The 16547-nt window shown below is 39.2% G+C and overlaps 1 protein-coding gene across 1 annotated transcript; it reads right to left on the bottom strand.

The window, feature by feature from the left end:
• Positions 1-146: 146 nt before the first annotated feature.
• LOC134000623 (sodium-dependent lysophosphatidylcholine symporter 1-B-like) lies at positions 147-12796 on the bottom strand. Its single transcript, XM_062440027.1, has 14 exons — positions 12659-12796; positions 10738-10866; positions 9975-10099; positions 6828-6951; positions 6654-6732; positions 6416-6567; positions 6192-6282; positions 4991-5109; positions 4810-4893; positions 3609-3692; positions 3373-3485; positions 3108-3251; positions 2643-2819; positions 147-2052 (listed from the first exon to the last, which is right to left on the bottom strand). The coding sequence occupies exons 1-14, from the start codon at positions 12740-12742 to the stop codon at positions 1998-2000; spliced, it is 1560 nt and encodes a 519-aa protein (XP_062296011.1). The 5' UTR covers positions 12743-12796; the 3' UTR covers positions 147-1997.
• Between the last annotated feature and the right edge of the window lie 3751 nt (positions 12797-16547).

A 16547-nucleotide genomic window follows, 5' to 3' on the forward strand; every position in this document is an offset into this window, starting at 1 on the left:
ACAATTTTAGTATACTGGTAGAAAGCTGACCGTTACATCAACTTGCATGAATTTAATGCTGCAAAATATATCTGGAAATAAGTGCTGAGGTGGAGGTTTTTACAGCGTCTGTTGGTATCTTACAAAGAACAATGAAACAGTTTTTTTCCATTTTGACAAACTTTATTCAACGACATATAATTACAAATTTACAGAACATCATTTCTTCACTGATTTATGTATATTGCTCATCATGGTCAAACTTAGAAAAACAGTATTTACACTTTATACATACAGCAGCATATAAACAAGTAGAGAGTCAGTGTGCTTCATTCAGTGTATTTAGTGCAATTTCAAAGCCCTAAAGATGAAAACTATGCAGAAATACACTGGTATTAAGATGTAGAAATCATAATTGAAATCTTAATGACCAGTAAGGATGTGAAATCATTTAAGATTATATAAAGTCATCTATAGTGAGGACTAATGTCTCCTGCATAATACTGTAAATGCAGCTCATCTTTCACATTACAGCACATTGTGGTGTATAAAATCTTTCATTTTCATGTTCAAAATGCTTTCCATAGGACTTGAAAAATCACTCGTCACAGCCACCAATAACCATACACCAATCTGTACTGTTAATAAATTATTTCATAAGAATCCCTTAAATAGTTTTGTTTAAATAAATAGTTAAATAAAGCATTTTTCCTCCTTTGGGAAGTGAGAATATGCAAGGTGAAATGACTTCACACTGGAGCTGACTTCACTGTAAAGCACATTCAGAAATGTATGTAACCTGATGGAGACTGGTTGAAATGTTAAAGCACAAAAGGTGTGACCAAGAGTTTAACGGAAAATCTCCTTGCAAATAATATAAATACAAGCTGTGTTTGTAAGGCAGTACTTCAGATAACCTACATACAGCAGGCTACATGATGCCATGAAGTGCCTTTCCCCTTCAGAAAATTCAAGTACATTTAAAGTTATTTGACTTCATAAAGTGATCTGTAGGAAACAGCAGCCCCCAAAGAAATGTAGAAATGTAGAAAGCATGGCTCCATACAACTCTGATTAGTGGAATAGTGCTGGTATGCCCTTTATAAATAAGGGCTACTACTGTATACCTTCCTCAGAGCACAGTCTGAATGGAAGGTCAAACACAGTTGACCTACACATGGTAAACATCAAAGATAACATCACACTCAGGTCAGCATGAGTGGAAGGTCTGATCTTGCAAACCAGCAATAAACACTTTACAGACAATACAGTAAGTCAAAAGCTGTGTTCCACTTGCAGCCTATTCTAATCTGGTTTTGAGTATGAAGCGCAATCACGTTATTGATTCACTCCATTGTCTCACATTATAATCCACAAAATAGAGGGGCTGCTTGTAGACAGTTCAAGGACCTTTTTTCTTTTTTTAAAAAGTGATAAATCTTTGGAAAACAATTTGCTTTCTTTGTTGAGTTTCCACGTCGACTACAGCTCCCATAAGTCTTTGCGCTGGGATTGCAGGAGTTGTAGTATTTGAACATACAAACAAAAAGCATGTTTTTCTTTGTTAGATTATTGAGGTGAACAAATTTTACTGTCCAGTTCATTTAAGTTAATCTATGGACAGATCTGGGATCTACTATATATATACTGTGTTTTAGCTTTTCAGAGGGAACAATGAAAGAAGAAAACTTCTGTTGGAAAAAAAGGAACTGAAAGCAAGAAAAAAATCTAGCTTGGGACTTTGGGGTTGTGAAGATTTGTATATCATGTATACTTAGGAAATACAGTTTAACTGGGACACAACTGGAGAGAGAGGACAACAGAAAATACTTCAATCTCACATGAGATGACACTTGATGGCCACTAGAGGGAGAAATACACTTGCGTGATCCAAGGCCGATGTGTGGGCTCAGCAAGGCAGCAGTGTGGTCTGTGGTTCCTCTGTTGGTCCAGATAGCTGGTGGTCCTGTCCCTCTTCACAGCCTGTACAAACATGGAAAGCAACGATGCCGCTGCGGCTACACGCTGCTCCCAAGTGCTGAAGTTTCAGACTCAGAATCTGCTTCAGAGTCTCTGTTAAAGAATAGAAAACAGCCAGAAGTCACACACAGAGGACAGCTTGTCCAAACTGAATTAATTAATGAATTAGATTATTTAAAAACCACTGCACTGCAGTCATTACATATGCTAATATCACAGAGGATGAATTCACAGAAAAAGCCCAAAGGCTTATTTCCATTGCCATCCTCTAGTATAACACTTAATAAACCACAAGATAAAAGCAAACACAAACAACAAGACAGCAAGCAAAGACAATACAATCAATATATATAGCAGACAGCAGGGTAGTTATGTCAAAGTGCTCATATTTTCTTGGTCATAATGTACTGTACTGCCGCACTGCAGAGAAATGTGTTTTAGCCCATTAGGCTACTGAATCGACAAAATGCATAATATATGCCAACACTGGGGCAAAACAGTTTTTTTTCAATGTTTCATTTGAATTTAGCTTAGGTTAACAGAACAAAGCTGAATTTAGCATCTCATTGTGAAGCATTTGTTTTTTTACTGTGGTCACGCAAGAGTCCTGCATCACGGTGAGTTGGTCAAGTTTAAACCTCTATGTTATTTAGTAGTTGTGCGTGTGTTTTACTCTCACTTACAGCATTTCTTGCAGTAGTTTTCGGTTGCCCTGCCTCTTTTCCTCATCAATAGGGTAGGTCCATAGTATTAACAACCCCACAGCGATAAGAACCACTGGCACAGGAGAGACCAGCACCTTTAGGGTTGTACTGACCGTTTCAGGTTGTGAACACTCCCCAGTCACGTAGCCTGCAAATCTGCAAAAAAATGCAGAAAGAGGGAGAAATGTTGAGCTGATGCGAATACAGTTTGGCAAGACTGTTAGTGGAAGGATTATGTGATTGTTGACCACATGACCAGTGGACTGATGAATGAATGTTGAGCTAATCTCAAATAGTGTTAGATTAAGATAGTCTTAAAATTCCAGTCTTATGCTCTAAGATCACAGCAGACTAGAGTATTAACAACATTTTAAGGATGACAGGTGAGGGTGAAAAGAAAAAAGAACACAATATGGATGGTGAAAAAAAAAGAGATTAACTTACTTTAAACTGAGGGTCGAGATACCCAGTGATATTCCAGAGGCAAACTTGAGGAAGAAGACATAGAAGGAGTAGAAGAGGGCTTCATGACCATGAATGTCTGGGTTCTTGATCTTAAAGTCATCCACAACATCAGGAAGCATTGACCTGTGAGCACATACAAAACATTTGGAAGGAAAAAATTTGACACAGTCAACAAAACTCCACCAGTGATACGTCTGCATTCAGGGATTCAGGGAAGGACTCATGTGGATAAACTCATGCTCACCATGGCAGGAGGAAAGCTGCTGCCACGCTCACACCTGCTGCCACTGAGACCAAGTAGGAAATTATCAGATGGCTCTCAACGGAGATGATCAGGATCATGAAGGGTACTGCCCACTATAGAGAGACAGAATAATTATTCCATAAGAACACAATGTATTTTGGCTGTTGGTTGGACAAAAACAAACACTTTTAAAACATCAGTTCAGGCATCACACATCAATAGCATCCTGTACTAACCGATGTGCCGACAAAAGCGGCTGTCTTCTTCCCATACCGCGTCAGGAACCACTGCCACCACGGGATGGTTAGAGTGCCAGATACCTGGAAAAATGTGACAGAATTATCAGTATTATTATTCTATTAAATTTGCTTATGTAAGCGTCCAGAGGAGCTAAAGAACAAGGGGTTACACAGTTAATTGAGGATTGATTATTACAATAAAAACATCTGATTAATCTGGAATAGATCAATCAGATACAACTTAAGACTAACAATGTTCAGATGTGACTTTAGTGTGTTTGTAACTATTATATGCTATTATTTAAAAGTCAGAGGGTAGGGATGTTAAATTCTATAAACTTTTTTTTTTTAAGCCTGCTTTCTTTGTCCCCATGTATCTATCTTCTTGGTAATATTTCAGTTACATCACAAATGGGGGAAAAAACAAAAAAACAAACAAAATATGCTTGTCATAATTAACATTAATGTAAAGCAATTGCATGAAATGTTTACTCCTAAAGAAACATATTCTATATTGACGTAATGAAGCTGTTGAAATTTCATTCAAGATTGTAATAAATGTGGGAACTAGAAAACATAGAAGTGTAGACTGGAGGAGGAGTTCAAGGGACAAGGGCACAATGTGCTACATGGGGTCTTGACTTGCCCTTGCAGGGGGGATCTTTGACCTCTTGGCCTAATGACCACACAAGAACAAGCTTTCTACTGAAACCTCAGCAGCCTGAGAAAGGACATGAGCATCAACTGTGAGCAAATACAGTGGAAAATAATTCCTTTCACCCACTCAACTCCCACCGCCCCCAAAATATGATACATGGTGCCCAAAAATGTTTCCACTCCTGATCAAAGGGAAAGGCACCAGAGAAGAGCGGGAGGAGGATGGAAGTGTGCAAGCAATGGTGACAGTTCCCATGGTGGCAGTGAAGGATCGTCAAGGCAACAAAAGCTCCACTGTGTGCGTGTCTCGCCCTTGATCTGCTGCTAACGCGGAGCGAGTATGTGACTGGGAGACAGGTTCCCATGGACCCAAACAACAACTCCTCTCACCCTGAAAATCTGCCCTCTCGGCCCCGATGCCATGCCTGTCCTCAACTCAGAAAGTATCGCCCGCAGATTGTGCAGATGTCCTCCAAATCTCATACTGATTGATTTTTACAAGCAGGTAAAGAGCCCCTCAGAGGAAAATAGCAACACTCACCATTATTACCAAGAGAATATTCTGATAGTCGTTCCGATGGCCAAGGGCATGTGTGATGAAAAGGGCAAAGTTTCCCTCCAGTAGCTGTAAAAGACAAATGAAGACAGTTGGCGTTAATTAGTACAAATTAATACAAAACCTCTGCATCATATATGAAGTAAATAATGAAATGAAGTATTACCATGAAGGCAAGAGAGGTGAAGAGGAAGCCAGTGACCAGTTTGACATACGGTCCGTGACTCATCACCACCCTCAGGCCCTGACAGAAGCCGAGGGGCTCCGTTTTTTTCCGCCCGGTGTCTACAACCCGATAAAAAGAAGAGGACACAATTAAAACATCTGAAAAGCTCTGCTATGAGGAATTTAATGCACAAAACTGAGCCACTGATGTTCTCGTCTTTGTCTCATTTGTAAGTAGGAAAAAGGTGTTGCTAGCTCTATATGCATTTCTTTTATTTGATGACATTTCAGCCATCAGACCTTCTTCAAGATCAACAATAATAATAGGACACAGGCAGTCACTGATATGTTATGTAGGCTAGACCCTAGTAACACATCTGATGGTGATTAGACAATCATGTTCCATCATTAGAGTGAGAAAAGCAATCAAGAGGCCTTCAGCGAATCAAAACTCTTAAAACAATGAGAAGAACTACAGCCAATCAAATCACTCTAAATAAAGTGACCTTAACCACTATGTCTTGTACCACACATAAAAATGTATATTTTAGATTACAGTTTTTTGATTAATTATTGTTTAATGATAATATGCCACTGCAGTGCCTATGCAGATATAAATGACTCATCCTAAGGTAAAAGAAAAAAAGACAAAAATTCGTATTTTTAGGAGATTATACTGTGATTAAAACATACTTATGAATACTATATTCCATTTCTGCCAAGACCCTTCCACTAGATGCCACTAAATTCTACACAATGCAGCTTTAAGTTAGCGTGACGTGTCAGATGTTTGTTACACAGAACCATCTGAGAAGTCATGGAAACAGACCTGGAAACTGTTTAGGAAAGGGCAGGCACTTAAAAAAAATACTGGACAGGTGAATGGATGAACCATCAGCCTATCCTGGTCTGTCACTGTCTATCATGTCTTATCTTGCAAGGCAGCTGGATTAACAATGCTGATTGGTTTGAAATACCAGAGGCTCAGACACAAGTACATAACTTGAAGCCTGGCAAGATAGATTTGTGTGATCATGATGTTGTGATCTTGTGAATCCAGCTTCACAAGGTAAACTTTAAGTCGGCTCTGAAATCATTGGATTTATGATGCCATGTATCTTGAGTACACAGCTCTACTTCGAATATTATAAATATCCCACAGTCACATTTGACAAATGAAAACGCATCTAATGGGTTCATACCTTTTTTCTCTTTCACACCCAAAAACAAGACTGCGGCACAGAAGACGTAGATGATGCATATCACCCCTGAAGCAATCAGGTAAGCTTGTTTCTGAGGACAGAAGAGAAAACATTAGCTTGGACTAACACTCATGTACACTGTATGAAACAGTTATCAATATCAATATCATTTGCCTGACAATATCATTTGCCTGACACAATATGCAAGACCAAAAAAGTCTCACCGTCTCATCCAAAGAAACTCTGGATATGTTGATTTGGGTGGAGTTGCTGCTGTCTGGTGCATCAGACTCAGTGGGGCAAACTCGGGCTCCACCTACTATCTGTCCCTGGATGGCAGTGCCCAAAACTGAGCCTAGCACCTCCACCATCATACCTGAGAGCAACAGAGGAACTGAGTGTCATCGCATGGACAACATAAGCCATGTCAAACTATTTGATCACATAGGGGAGGTGGCGTACGGTAAGCGGTAGCAGAATCTCGTTCTTTCTGCTCGTTGCTGATGAACATGGTGAGGGCTGAGTAGGGCACATGGAAGCACTGGAAAGGGTGCACAAACACACAGTTAGACTAGTGTACATAATGGGACCAAGGGGGGAAAAAGTGCTGGGAAATAGTCAACTTGAGGTACTAACCGTCTGCATTGTCTGGAAGAGGCAGTAAAAGATCAGGAACCAGATGACCTTCCCTTCTTCAAAAGGAGGCACGTACCAGATCAGGAGGTAAGTCAACACAGCAAATGGTGTAGAGACAAGGATCCTGGGAAGAAAGGGGTGGAGGATTGTTTAAAAGAAGAATTTACAATTTGCAGCATTCTAAAACAAAAAGTAAATATGTTTTTTTCTCATTTAGGTCACTAAAGGGAGGTTGACCTTTCATTCTGCCTGCTGTTTCACGCCACTACAAATGTGTTGTTTGAATTCTGCCAACTGTTACTGTAGCTTTACCCTCTGACCCCCACCCACCCCCTATATTTTTCTTTCCTTGCAGTCACTTCTTTTTCTCTCTATCCCTGCCGCTTTGTGAATAATCCCCCTAATCCTGCCTTGTTAGAGCTCGTGTATGGAGAAAGGGCTGCATAAGGAGATGAGGGTGGGCTGGTGGGGCCACTCTGGCCCACCACACTCTCACCCCACTCACAGTCACAGCCGCTGTGGCTGGGTCTCAAAAGCTTTTTCCTCACTTTTGTATGCCCTCTAGCTGACCTATGACAAGATAGTTGAGCTCAAACAACTTGTACATTAACCGAGTAGGCAATAGCAAATTTATCTGCAACTGTTTTGGTGATTAATTAATAATTTCAGTAATTTTTCCAACAAAAAAAAATGCCTCACATTCTCTGGGTCCAGCCTCTCAAATTTGAGGGTTTGCTGTGTCGCTTCTTGAATGAGAGTCAACTGAATATCTTTAGGTTTTGGACTGTTGGTCGAACAAAGCAAACATTCGAAAAGATGCCCTCTAGGTTTAATCTAACTGTGGAAATGTGTCACTTTTTAAAACTGTTTCCCGATATTTAATGGATAAAACGATAAATTGAGAAAATACTAGTTGCAGTGCTGTGAAATAAAAATACAATGTCTAAATCAATATTTTTGCCTTTACTTTGTTTTTGAGTCATTACACAGTAGAGATACATACTGACTGTCCCTGATTGCCACATCACTAAACACAGAGAGATGTTTCTTTGTTTAACGGGGGACTTTTTCACTCATGCTTAGTTATACGAAACCTAACCCTACCTCAACCGCCTTCTTGTGTGACACACACAGACACGTGGAACATAAGAAATCCCCTCCTGGTTCCTTCTAATGTCTGACTGTCTGAACTAGGTTAATGAAAGATAATTTAAACGTAGAACTCAGAGAGCATTTTGACTGACTGTTTTGCACACTAACATGGACAATTGAACACAGACAACAGACTCTGTATGTATCACGTTTAGAGGTCAGTTACACACAGGAAATAACATTGACTAACATGTTGTATGTATGTATATAGCACATATATCAAGAAGAAATTAACAGTGCATTCACAAAAGAACTGTTAGCATGTTTCTGTTTCAAATAAAAATACATTTGCACAAAAAAAACCCAGTAACAATATTTTCATGTGAAATAGTTTCAGCATGAATAGACATCTGTTTAATGATGTGCTTCACTTCCATTTGAGACGCTTATAAGGCCAGTGAGGATCATGTACATGTTGCCTTCATAAGAATGACTTCCATTATTTCAATCGTGTGTGCCTCTTGACCCAAGGTAACCTCTCTCTGCTCCCCCCCCCCCCCGAAACAGTTGGGGAAATCAAATACACACACACACACAGACACACCCCTATTGGTTTTGAGCTGATGGTGTGTTGTGGGTTGGACCAATCACAGCAGAAGCCGGTAAAACCCCCCTCCCCCACAACGTGCACAGCCGGCATTTCTGTTTTGAATACCCACGACGCTCAAGATATCTCTGTGACATCATGTTACAAAAACGCCTGTAAAATATTCAGATCTGTTCTTGTGCATAGGATAGTGTGGCTTTAACTAACAGTTTCTGAGCCCGATTTTCTCACACACACACACACACACACACACACACACACACACACACACACACACACACACACACACACACACACACACACACACACACACACACACACACACACACACACACACACACACACACACACACACACACACACACACACACACACACACACACACACACACACACACACACACACACACACACACACACACACACACACACACACACACACACACACACACACACACAGGAAGCTGCACCCCAGCTCAACCTGCAAGCAGAATATCAAGGTCACCCGTCTTCACCATGGAGAGCGCCATGGAGAGAGCTAGTTTTTATACTTTTATACTGCTTTATAATCTGTAGCCTTTGCACTACATAGCAATGTCATCCTGGGTGTCTAAATTTAGTTGCACACCATTTCAATTTTACAACCATACAACCTGCACGTCTCCCTGCTTCATGTTGAGCCTCTTAGTCAGTGGCACATTTATACACGGTCTACATTAGACTGACAATACATTGTATAATGTGGGACAATGGGAATTTGTCAGCAGAAATATTTTTGATATACTGTTTATGGCAAGTTACATACATTAAATAGCAGAACATTGTGGCAATAATTGACGTATATAACAACAATTCCTAATTATAATTATATAATTAAATATTTATCTGTACTCAGACAAGCAGCGTAAAATAGATGGATGGTTTTGGTTAAAACTTTTGCTTTTTTAAGACTTTTCTAGACCTGCCGATATGCTGAGGCCATAATGAGATTTGGTGAGTAACACTTATTGTAAATGAACTTACAATTACTTACAAAGAAAACTCCACAAGGCACCTTTAAAATATGCCTGAGCCCATTTCATAGAGTGAATAGTAAGTCATGACTAAAGGTTAAAACAGCAGGTAGATTTCACCTTACATCAGCAACCAGGAAGAAGTGAAAACAAACTCCATCAAGCATGCTTCAACTACTGTGCATTAGAAAGGTCTCTGCTGTGGCTATAGTATGTGCCATAGGGATATCTGACGCACATATTAAATGCACCATTTTCTTCAGTAGCCACTTCAACCTTGTTGCCACGGTTACTGCTGACGGCTCAAGTTCCCTCACAATTCTCTTTCCACTCAATAAGCTCCACTTGTTTTCAGGATTTTCTTATTATTGCTTAATTTCATCTTTGAGCCTGTCCTGAAATACATATGCTGCTCATGTGTGACTTAGACTCCTACCAGGGCATCATGCGGCCAACGCTGGTCCATCTACTTCGGCTCACAAGGAAACCCACTGTTGGGTCTGTGACCCCATCCCATGCGCGGCCCACAAAGAGGATGATAGAGGCATAGAAGGGATCCAACTAAAAGGAGAAATAGGAAAAAGAGTGAGACATGAAACCAAAATAAAGAGGATGCCAAGCACTACCTCATATGGTACTGCTGACTGGCTTCAGTGAATCGTTCAAAAGAGCCACAACTGCAAGTATGTTAAGGGGACATTTTGGGGCTTTGTAACTGCTTAGAGTACAACAGCAGTGGACTATACAACATTGTTAAGAACAAAGTAGCATTCATTGCCATGTTAATGATCTCATACCCTAGGCTGAATAGCCTTTATTTAAGTTCTTGCTGTGTACAGTGGAAATCTCTAATTTGTTAATTGAGTAACAAAGCAAAGCAGTAGGAGTTCAGGTTAATGCGCTTGACCAGCTTCTGCAGGATGGAGACTGTTAAACTGATACTTAGCTGAGTGAATACAAGCTTTGGCCTTGAAGCTTATCAATGTGCGCTAATACAAAAATGCAGAGATAAGGAAACAACTTTACAACTATCTCGCAGAATTCACAGATAAACGTTGAAAGAGCAGTTTTCTTGATATACAATATATCTTTTTTGTTAGTGAATCAAAAATACAAAGAACATCATGTTTTCTGGCTCTGACAAATGAGAGGCCAAAGTGTGTCTTTTGTGTAACATGTGTATAGCTTGGGTTTATCACCTGGGCAACTTCCAGCAGGTAGATCTGGAGGAAGAAGCCGAGAGCGCTGCCTGTGATCTGGTAGGGAGCCCCACCGATCGCATAGCACAGTTTGCTGAGCACAGACAAGCGATTTCTCTGGTGCGTCCGCTGGAAGGTAAAGGTGAGAGGAGGACATGCAGTTAGTTTGACCTTAAAACAGGTTGTGAATCTGTCTGTGTAAACAATGAAATGCTCATATTGCTGGTGGCGATGTGAATTAAGGTAAAGTGATGTGTGTAGTTGTGTGTAACATGATAACTAAAGCTCTCTTCTGTACTATGGAGTTTCTTTAATCACTGTTTTCTTCTGTTCAAAACTCTTGGCAGGAAATATGTCGTGTTAAACAACCTGTTACTGTGAGGAACTAAGATTGGCTAAATTCCCTCACCCCACCGCTCAGAATGTCAGATTAGAGATAAATCCCCAATAATGATGTAGTCTGAGCCTATACACTGCAGTCTAAAAGTGATGTGAAACTGTGAGGTTACTCTAGTTCACACACACGCCACTCCATGAAGAATGCAGCGCAGCCATTGGCTCTAGCAATAGGATGTTAGAGGTAGTGTGACATTTCATGCTGAGTAGCCAATAGTCTGCGGACTATGATAGACTGCGGTACTATCCCATCCTGTGGCTGCAGCTAAACACCTGTCTGATGATGTCAGCCAGCAGGGGTTTAAAGACCCCGATTCACATCCGCCACAGACATAAAAGCAGCATCACCTGACGCCAGGAGCAAAATGCTGTCTTGTCACAAATCAGGCATTATACTTAAACTAAAACAAAAAAAACAGTAAAGCTACATGAAAGAATACAGCCTGTGGTGAGGAAACTCCATCCATTGAAAATGGATTCTACAACAGTGAACTGACAAAGTCAGTAACAATATGACTCAAGATTCAAGGAAAAACTCACAGGCAACTTCAAGGGGATATTTTTGAAAAAGAGATATTTAGGGCTGCAACTGGAAAACATTTTCATTATTGATGAGTCTCCTGACTAGATTAGATATTTTGTGTAAATGTCACAAAATTGAGAAATGAGATATATTGAGAGATGTTGAAAAATTCCATAGCCCAAGGTCATGTATTCAAACCCTTGTCCAAAACCACAATACATACAGTTTGCTTAAATTGACAGAAAACGACAAAGGAAAAGCTTCAAATTCTCACAGTAAAGAAACTGGACTCTGTGACTTTTGCTTGAAATATGACGGTAATGATGAATAAAACATGTTTTTATTAAAATTGATGAATACATGTGATCTATAATCAGAGATGTAGAGATGACAAGGGATGTATTTTCAGCAGTAGATGTGTAAAATGTAGAGTCCCTTCTCTTTTATGAAACAAACAAACAAAAAAATATTAGAACTGTTTTTCATGTAAAACTTTAACAGCTAGTGATGATCTGCTGATTATTAGACACACACAGTTGCCAACTTAAATCGTGATAACGCTCTGATGCACATAAAAGTCACTGCACACCAACTCCAAGAAGCTGGCTGAGATGCTTTTAAACATAACCAACCCCACTGACGAAAATAAACCTCCTGACTCCCAAATCAAATGTATAATGCATCTCTGAAGCAGCTCCAACACGGCTCCTTTCTGCAGTAGCATTTCTGCCAGCATTAAGGCTGCTAGATATTTGAACCTACTGCCCAGTTAAAGTGACCGCTTTCATTTAGATGTGGCCTCTTTAAACCCGGTGTGTTGGCCTCAGCAGCAGCTGCTCGGACAGCCGGGTGAAATTCAAATCTCGAGGACAGAGAGTTATCGAAAGGAAGTAACCCATTTTGTCTAACGTGACACTCTCCTGAGTAAACGGTAGCAATAAATGAACACAGCTTAATAGAATGAGCTCGATAAAAATTAGATAAGTACATTCTTTCACTCACCGGTGCTGTCTTTATCTCTGTATTTATAGGTTTTACTGATAACAGAGTCGCGGAGTACTGCTCGCTGCCCTCTCCTCGTGCCATTTTGCTTTCAAGATGATGAAGTTTAGTGTATTTTCCTTTTTATTTTTTAAATCAATGTCAGCAGTATTATTCAGTGCCAGAAGAAAGCCCGCTTCGCATTGTCCAGCTGTGTCGTGCTGTGCTTGTCAGGTTCAACACTCAGTCCGTGCTCTGTCTTTGGCTCATTCATTCTACTACGAACCCTACGTCATCATCATGACGTGTCAATGGCGTGTTCCTCTTCATGCGGCTCATGAGCCGCACGACTTTATGATACCGAACAATATAATGAACCATGTGGTGGGAATAAAATGAAGAGAAATAGATAAGATAAGATCAACTTTTTATTGATCCCACAGTGGGGAAAATCCACCGCTACAGCAGCTCAAAAAGATAGGGATATGAGAAAAACAATAAATAAAAACATAGCCTATACAACAACAATGCAATTAAAAACTATAGAAGAACCTTAAAGTGCAATATAGTGCAGCATTGTACAGTCTGACTGCAGTAAGAATGAAGGACCTGAGGAAGCGCTACTTCTTACATTTGGGGTGTATGAGTCTGTCGCTGATGGAGCTGTCTGACAGTCTGATGCAGGGGATGGAAGGTGTTGTCCATGATGGTGGACACATATATATTTGAACCAAACTTTTATTCATAGTGAAACTCGGCTATCAATAACAAAGAACACACAACATAAAGACAATAAGAATTAAGATGAAATAACCTCCCTGAATAGATTTTTTTAAAGGCCTTTTAAAAAAAAAAGAAAGAAAAGACTAGGGTCCGTGCTGCCCTTAGATGGTTAGGTAGGTTCATTCCCTGCATGGTGTGGAGCTTAGTAGGCTTGACTTGAGGCCAGGAGGATCGAGCTGCTGGCAGATCCGAGGGTGTTATTAAACAGTGGGCATCAATGTTAAAATCACCTTGATTGGAAGTTTTACAGTGAACTCTTAAACACTAATAACTAAATAATTCAAAACAAATTCATGCTGCTAAGGCGTATAGTCACAGATTTTGTAAAATAATCATCACCCATCAAATATACATCTGTTGTAGGTCCATGTTTACCTGGAAGAGGATGTCATATGGTTGTTTTTGTACTGGAAAAGGTAAGAAAAAAGGACCTACAGTAGCTCTTAATGGATAAATTCACAGTTTTCATGTCTGTCCTGAAACAATTCAGGTTCCTATATGAAAACTGAAACAGAGTACTTGCTGTAATCATTCCTCCTGTTCATACTGGTTCTTAAGAGATGCTTTTAAAAGTTAATCTGAAACTAATGTGATGCTTTGGCCTGTCAAATTAGTCAAATCAAATTAATCTTTTTCACAGTACAGTACAGTCTTTTAAGTGCTAAATTCCCTGTTTTTTTACTGCTCTGTCAATGCAGCTGAACAGGACAATGCTGTCCACGGAAAAGGATTCTTTTTTTCTTTTCTTTTTTTTCACTGTAGCTATGGAAGATATCCACTTCATATTATATTTCGATTTTTTTCATACATTTTTGCTCAAAGCGAGGACTGCAGATTTTGTGCCCCATAATTGTAAGCACATTTGAAGAGGATCCTCTGATTGTTAATATCAATAGAAGGAATGATTACATAGAACAAAACATGTTTCAACAGTCATATGGGCGCCTGACTGTTGTTTTAAGACAGCAGCAAACAGGAAGTTTGTTTAAAATCTTAGTATAAATAACATGTATTTTAATATATTTTCCTTGTTTTACATATTTGGTTTTTTTTCATTTAAAGTAAAGATATTGACAATATTGTAAGACTGAAAAAAATATGCAATGTCAAAACTGGACATTCACTTGTGCACTCAAAATTAAGACAACCTTCCTTCCAAACCAATAGCCACCAATCTAGTTTGAGCTAGGTTTCCCTTTAAATGTTTGCTTTTATTGAAAGTTAGTGGAGAGAGATTTCTTTTATTTTTAGGATTTTTTTAATGTGGTGGGCAATAGACTGGTGGTCCACAAAACACATTTCTACATAACTTTATCCTGATATTAGGAACTGAAAAAAATGGTAAAGTGATATGGTTGACAGTTCCAGAAAGAATCCAGTAAATCCAGAGTTGAGAGTGTGTTTTAATTTTGTGTCAAAAATGGTCTACTTTTCACTCTCAAGGCCTTTTAAGAGCAATATGAGAGATCATAAGCTTCCTTTGGCGATTACGAAGCACGCATGAGTTCTCCTTGATATAACTTCAAATTGTGGAGGGGGGGGGGGGGGGGGGGTTGTTAGTCCTGCTATCTTTGTCCTCTTTGATAATGTAATGCTGTCAGTGGTTTCTCACCGTACATACACATTATCACAATGCAGAATACTGTAAACAAGCCAATTCATCTGTATGATAGACATAAATGTTTCTGAAACACGATAACGTTTCCCTGAGGATTTTTCTCCTTCTGGCAGTAGAATTCCTAAACAGAGTGCTGAGATTGTGCTGCTTATGGTCAACTGCATCCACAAAATCAGTTTTAACATCCACAGTTTTTTCGTAATGCATGAAAACCTGCTATTAAAAAACATTCCTCTTTGGTTTCCTTATTTTGCAACTTGTTGCTGTGGTCCAGCAGTGAAATAAAACCTATTATATCTGCTACAGTCATGTTATCAAACAAGAGACACAAAATGGAATTTTTCCTATTGGAAGACTGATGTGTCAACGCTATCTCTGCCTTCATAACCAAATTTAGCAATGTTGCAGGTAAGTAGTAAAAGCAGTATAAGTATCACATGTTGACAGTGAAGTCTTCTCATGCTTCTGTGATTTCAGTATATCACAATACAGATATTATACAACAACAAGTCAAGTCCAGAGAGAAGGCTTGGGTCTATTCTTGTAGTTGACATTTTGTGTGTGCAACCTGGGAGCTTTTCCTGAAACCAGATGCCACCTGTTTGCTTACATATTCACTTCTGCGATGCTTAAAAACAGGTCACATTAAAGCATTTTATGTAATGACAGATTTCAATAAAGCTGTGTTTCACTTTGGACACTGGACTGAAAGCAGTGAATGTAAGGAGGTTAAATAGGAATTCAGTCTTTAAGTTGCACAATGTTTAATACCACTGTAATGTTTACTGGTACAGTACCACCTTTATTTCTTTTCCAGTAAAATGTGGTGATGGAGCATTTCTCATATTATCTTGTCTCTTAGCTTAAACATGGAGCCTTGTATCACCTGGCTGTTCACTGCTTTTTTATTCAATTTGTTTGTTGCCTCCTTTCTAAATATGATTCATTGTTTTTTCCACTTTACATATATACACAAACACCATCTAATTATTTGCACAAAAACATCTTACAGTGAGTGAGGGTAATGAGTTTTCATAAAACAAGATTTACATTTACTAATTTGCTGTTATCATGAGGACCAATCCAAGCCACAGTTGATCAAGGAGAAGCCTTTGAGAATAAGTGACTCAACACTCCACAAGTGTCACAAGGCATGAAACCATATGAGTGCATCAAAAGTGATCATTTCTTTTTATACTTTCCTCTCTTCGCCATCTCAGTCACCATCTGTCTGGACTGATCCTGAACAACATCTTCAAATACATTAGTAAAAGATTCTTCTCCTTCTTCAAGAGTTTGAGGTTGTTTTCGAAGCAAAGTGACCAAGTACATATTATACCAAATTGTACCAAATTATTAAGACATTAAATAAATAAATAAATAAATTAAAATTAAAATCTAGTTTTATCTTGGACCCTTTCATCCTTTTACAGTTGAATCACAAGACACAAGAAGCCCTCCTATGGATAACTTTGACTTTCATTACATTTAAATTTTGATATTTGTTCA

This window comes from Scomber scombrus, chromosome 19 (assembly GCF_963691925.1).
Source record: "Scomber scombrus chromosome 19, fScoSco1.1, whole genome shotgun sequence".
Taxonomy (NCBI): Eukaryota; Metazoa; Chordata; class Actinopteri; order Scombriformes; family Scombridae; genus Scomber; species Scomber scombrus.

What these genes read in the sequence shown, in the direction of transcription:
- LOC134000623 (XM_062440027.1), bottom strand. Translation starts at nt 12,742, where the DNA reads ATGGCACGAGGAGAGGGCAGCGAGCAGTACTCCGCGACTCTGTTATCA. An exon ending in AGATTCTGCTACCGCTTACC is followed by an intron (nt 6,568 to 6,653) that starts GTACGCCACCTC and finishes TGTTGCTCTCAG; the next exon opens with GTATGATGGTGGAGGTGCTA. An exon ending in CCGCTTTTGTCGGCACATCG is followed by an intron (nt 3,486 to 3,608) that starts GTTAGTACAGGA and finishes GTCTCTCTATAG; the next exon opens with TGGGCAGTACCCTTCATGAT.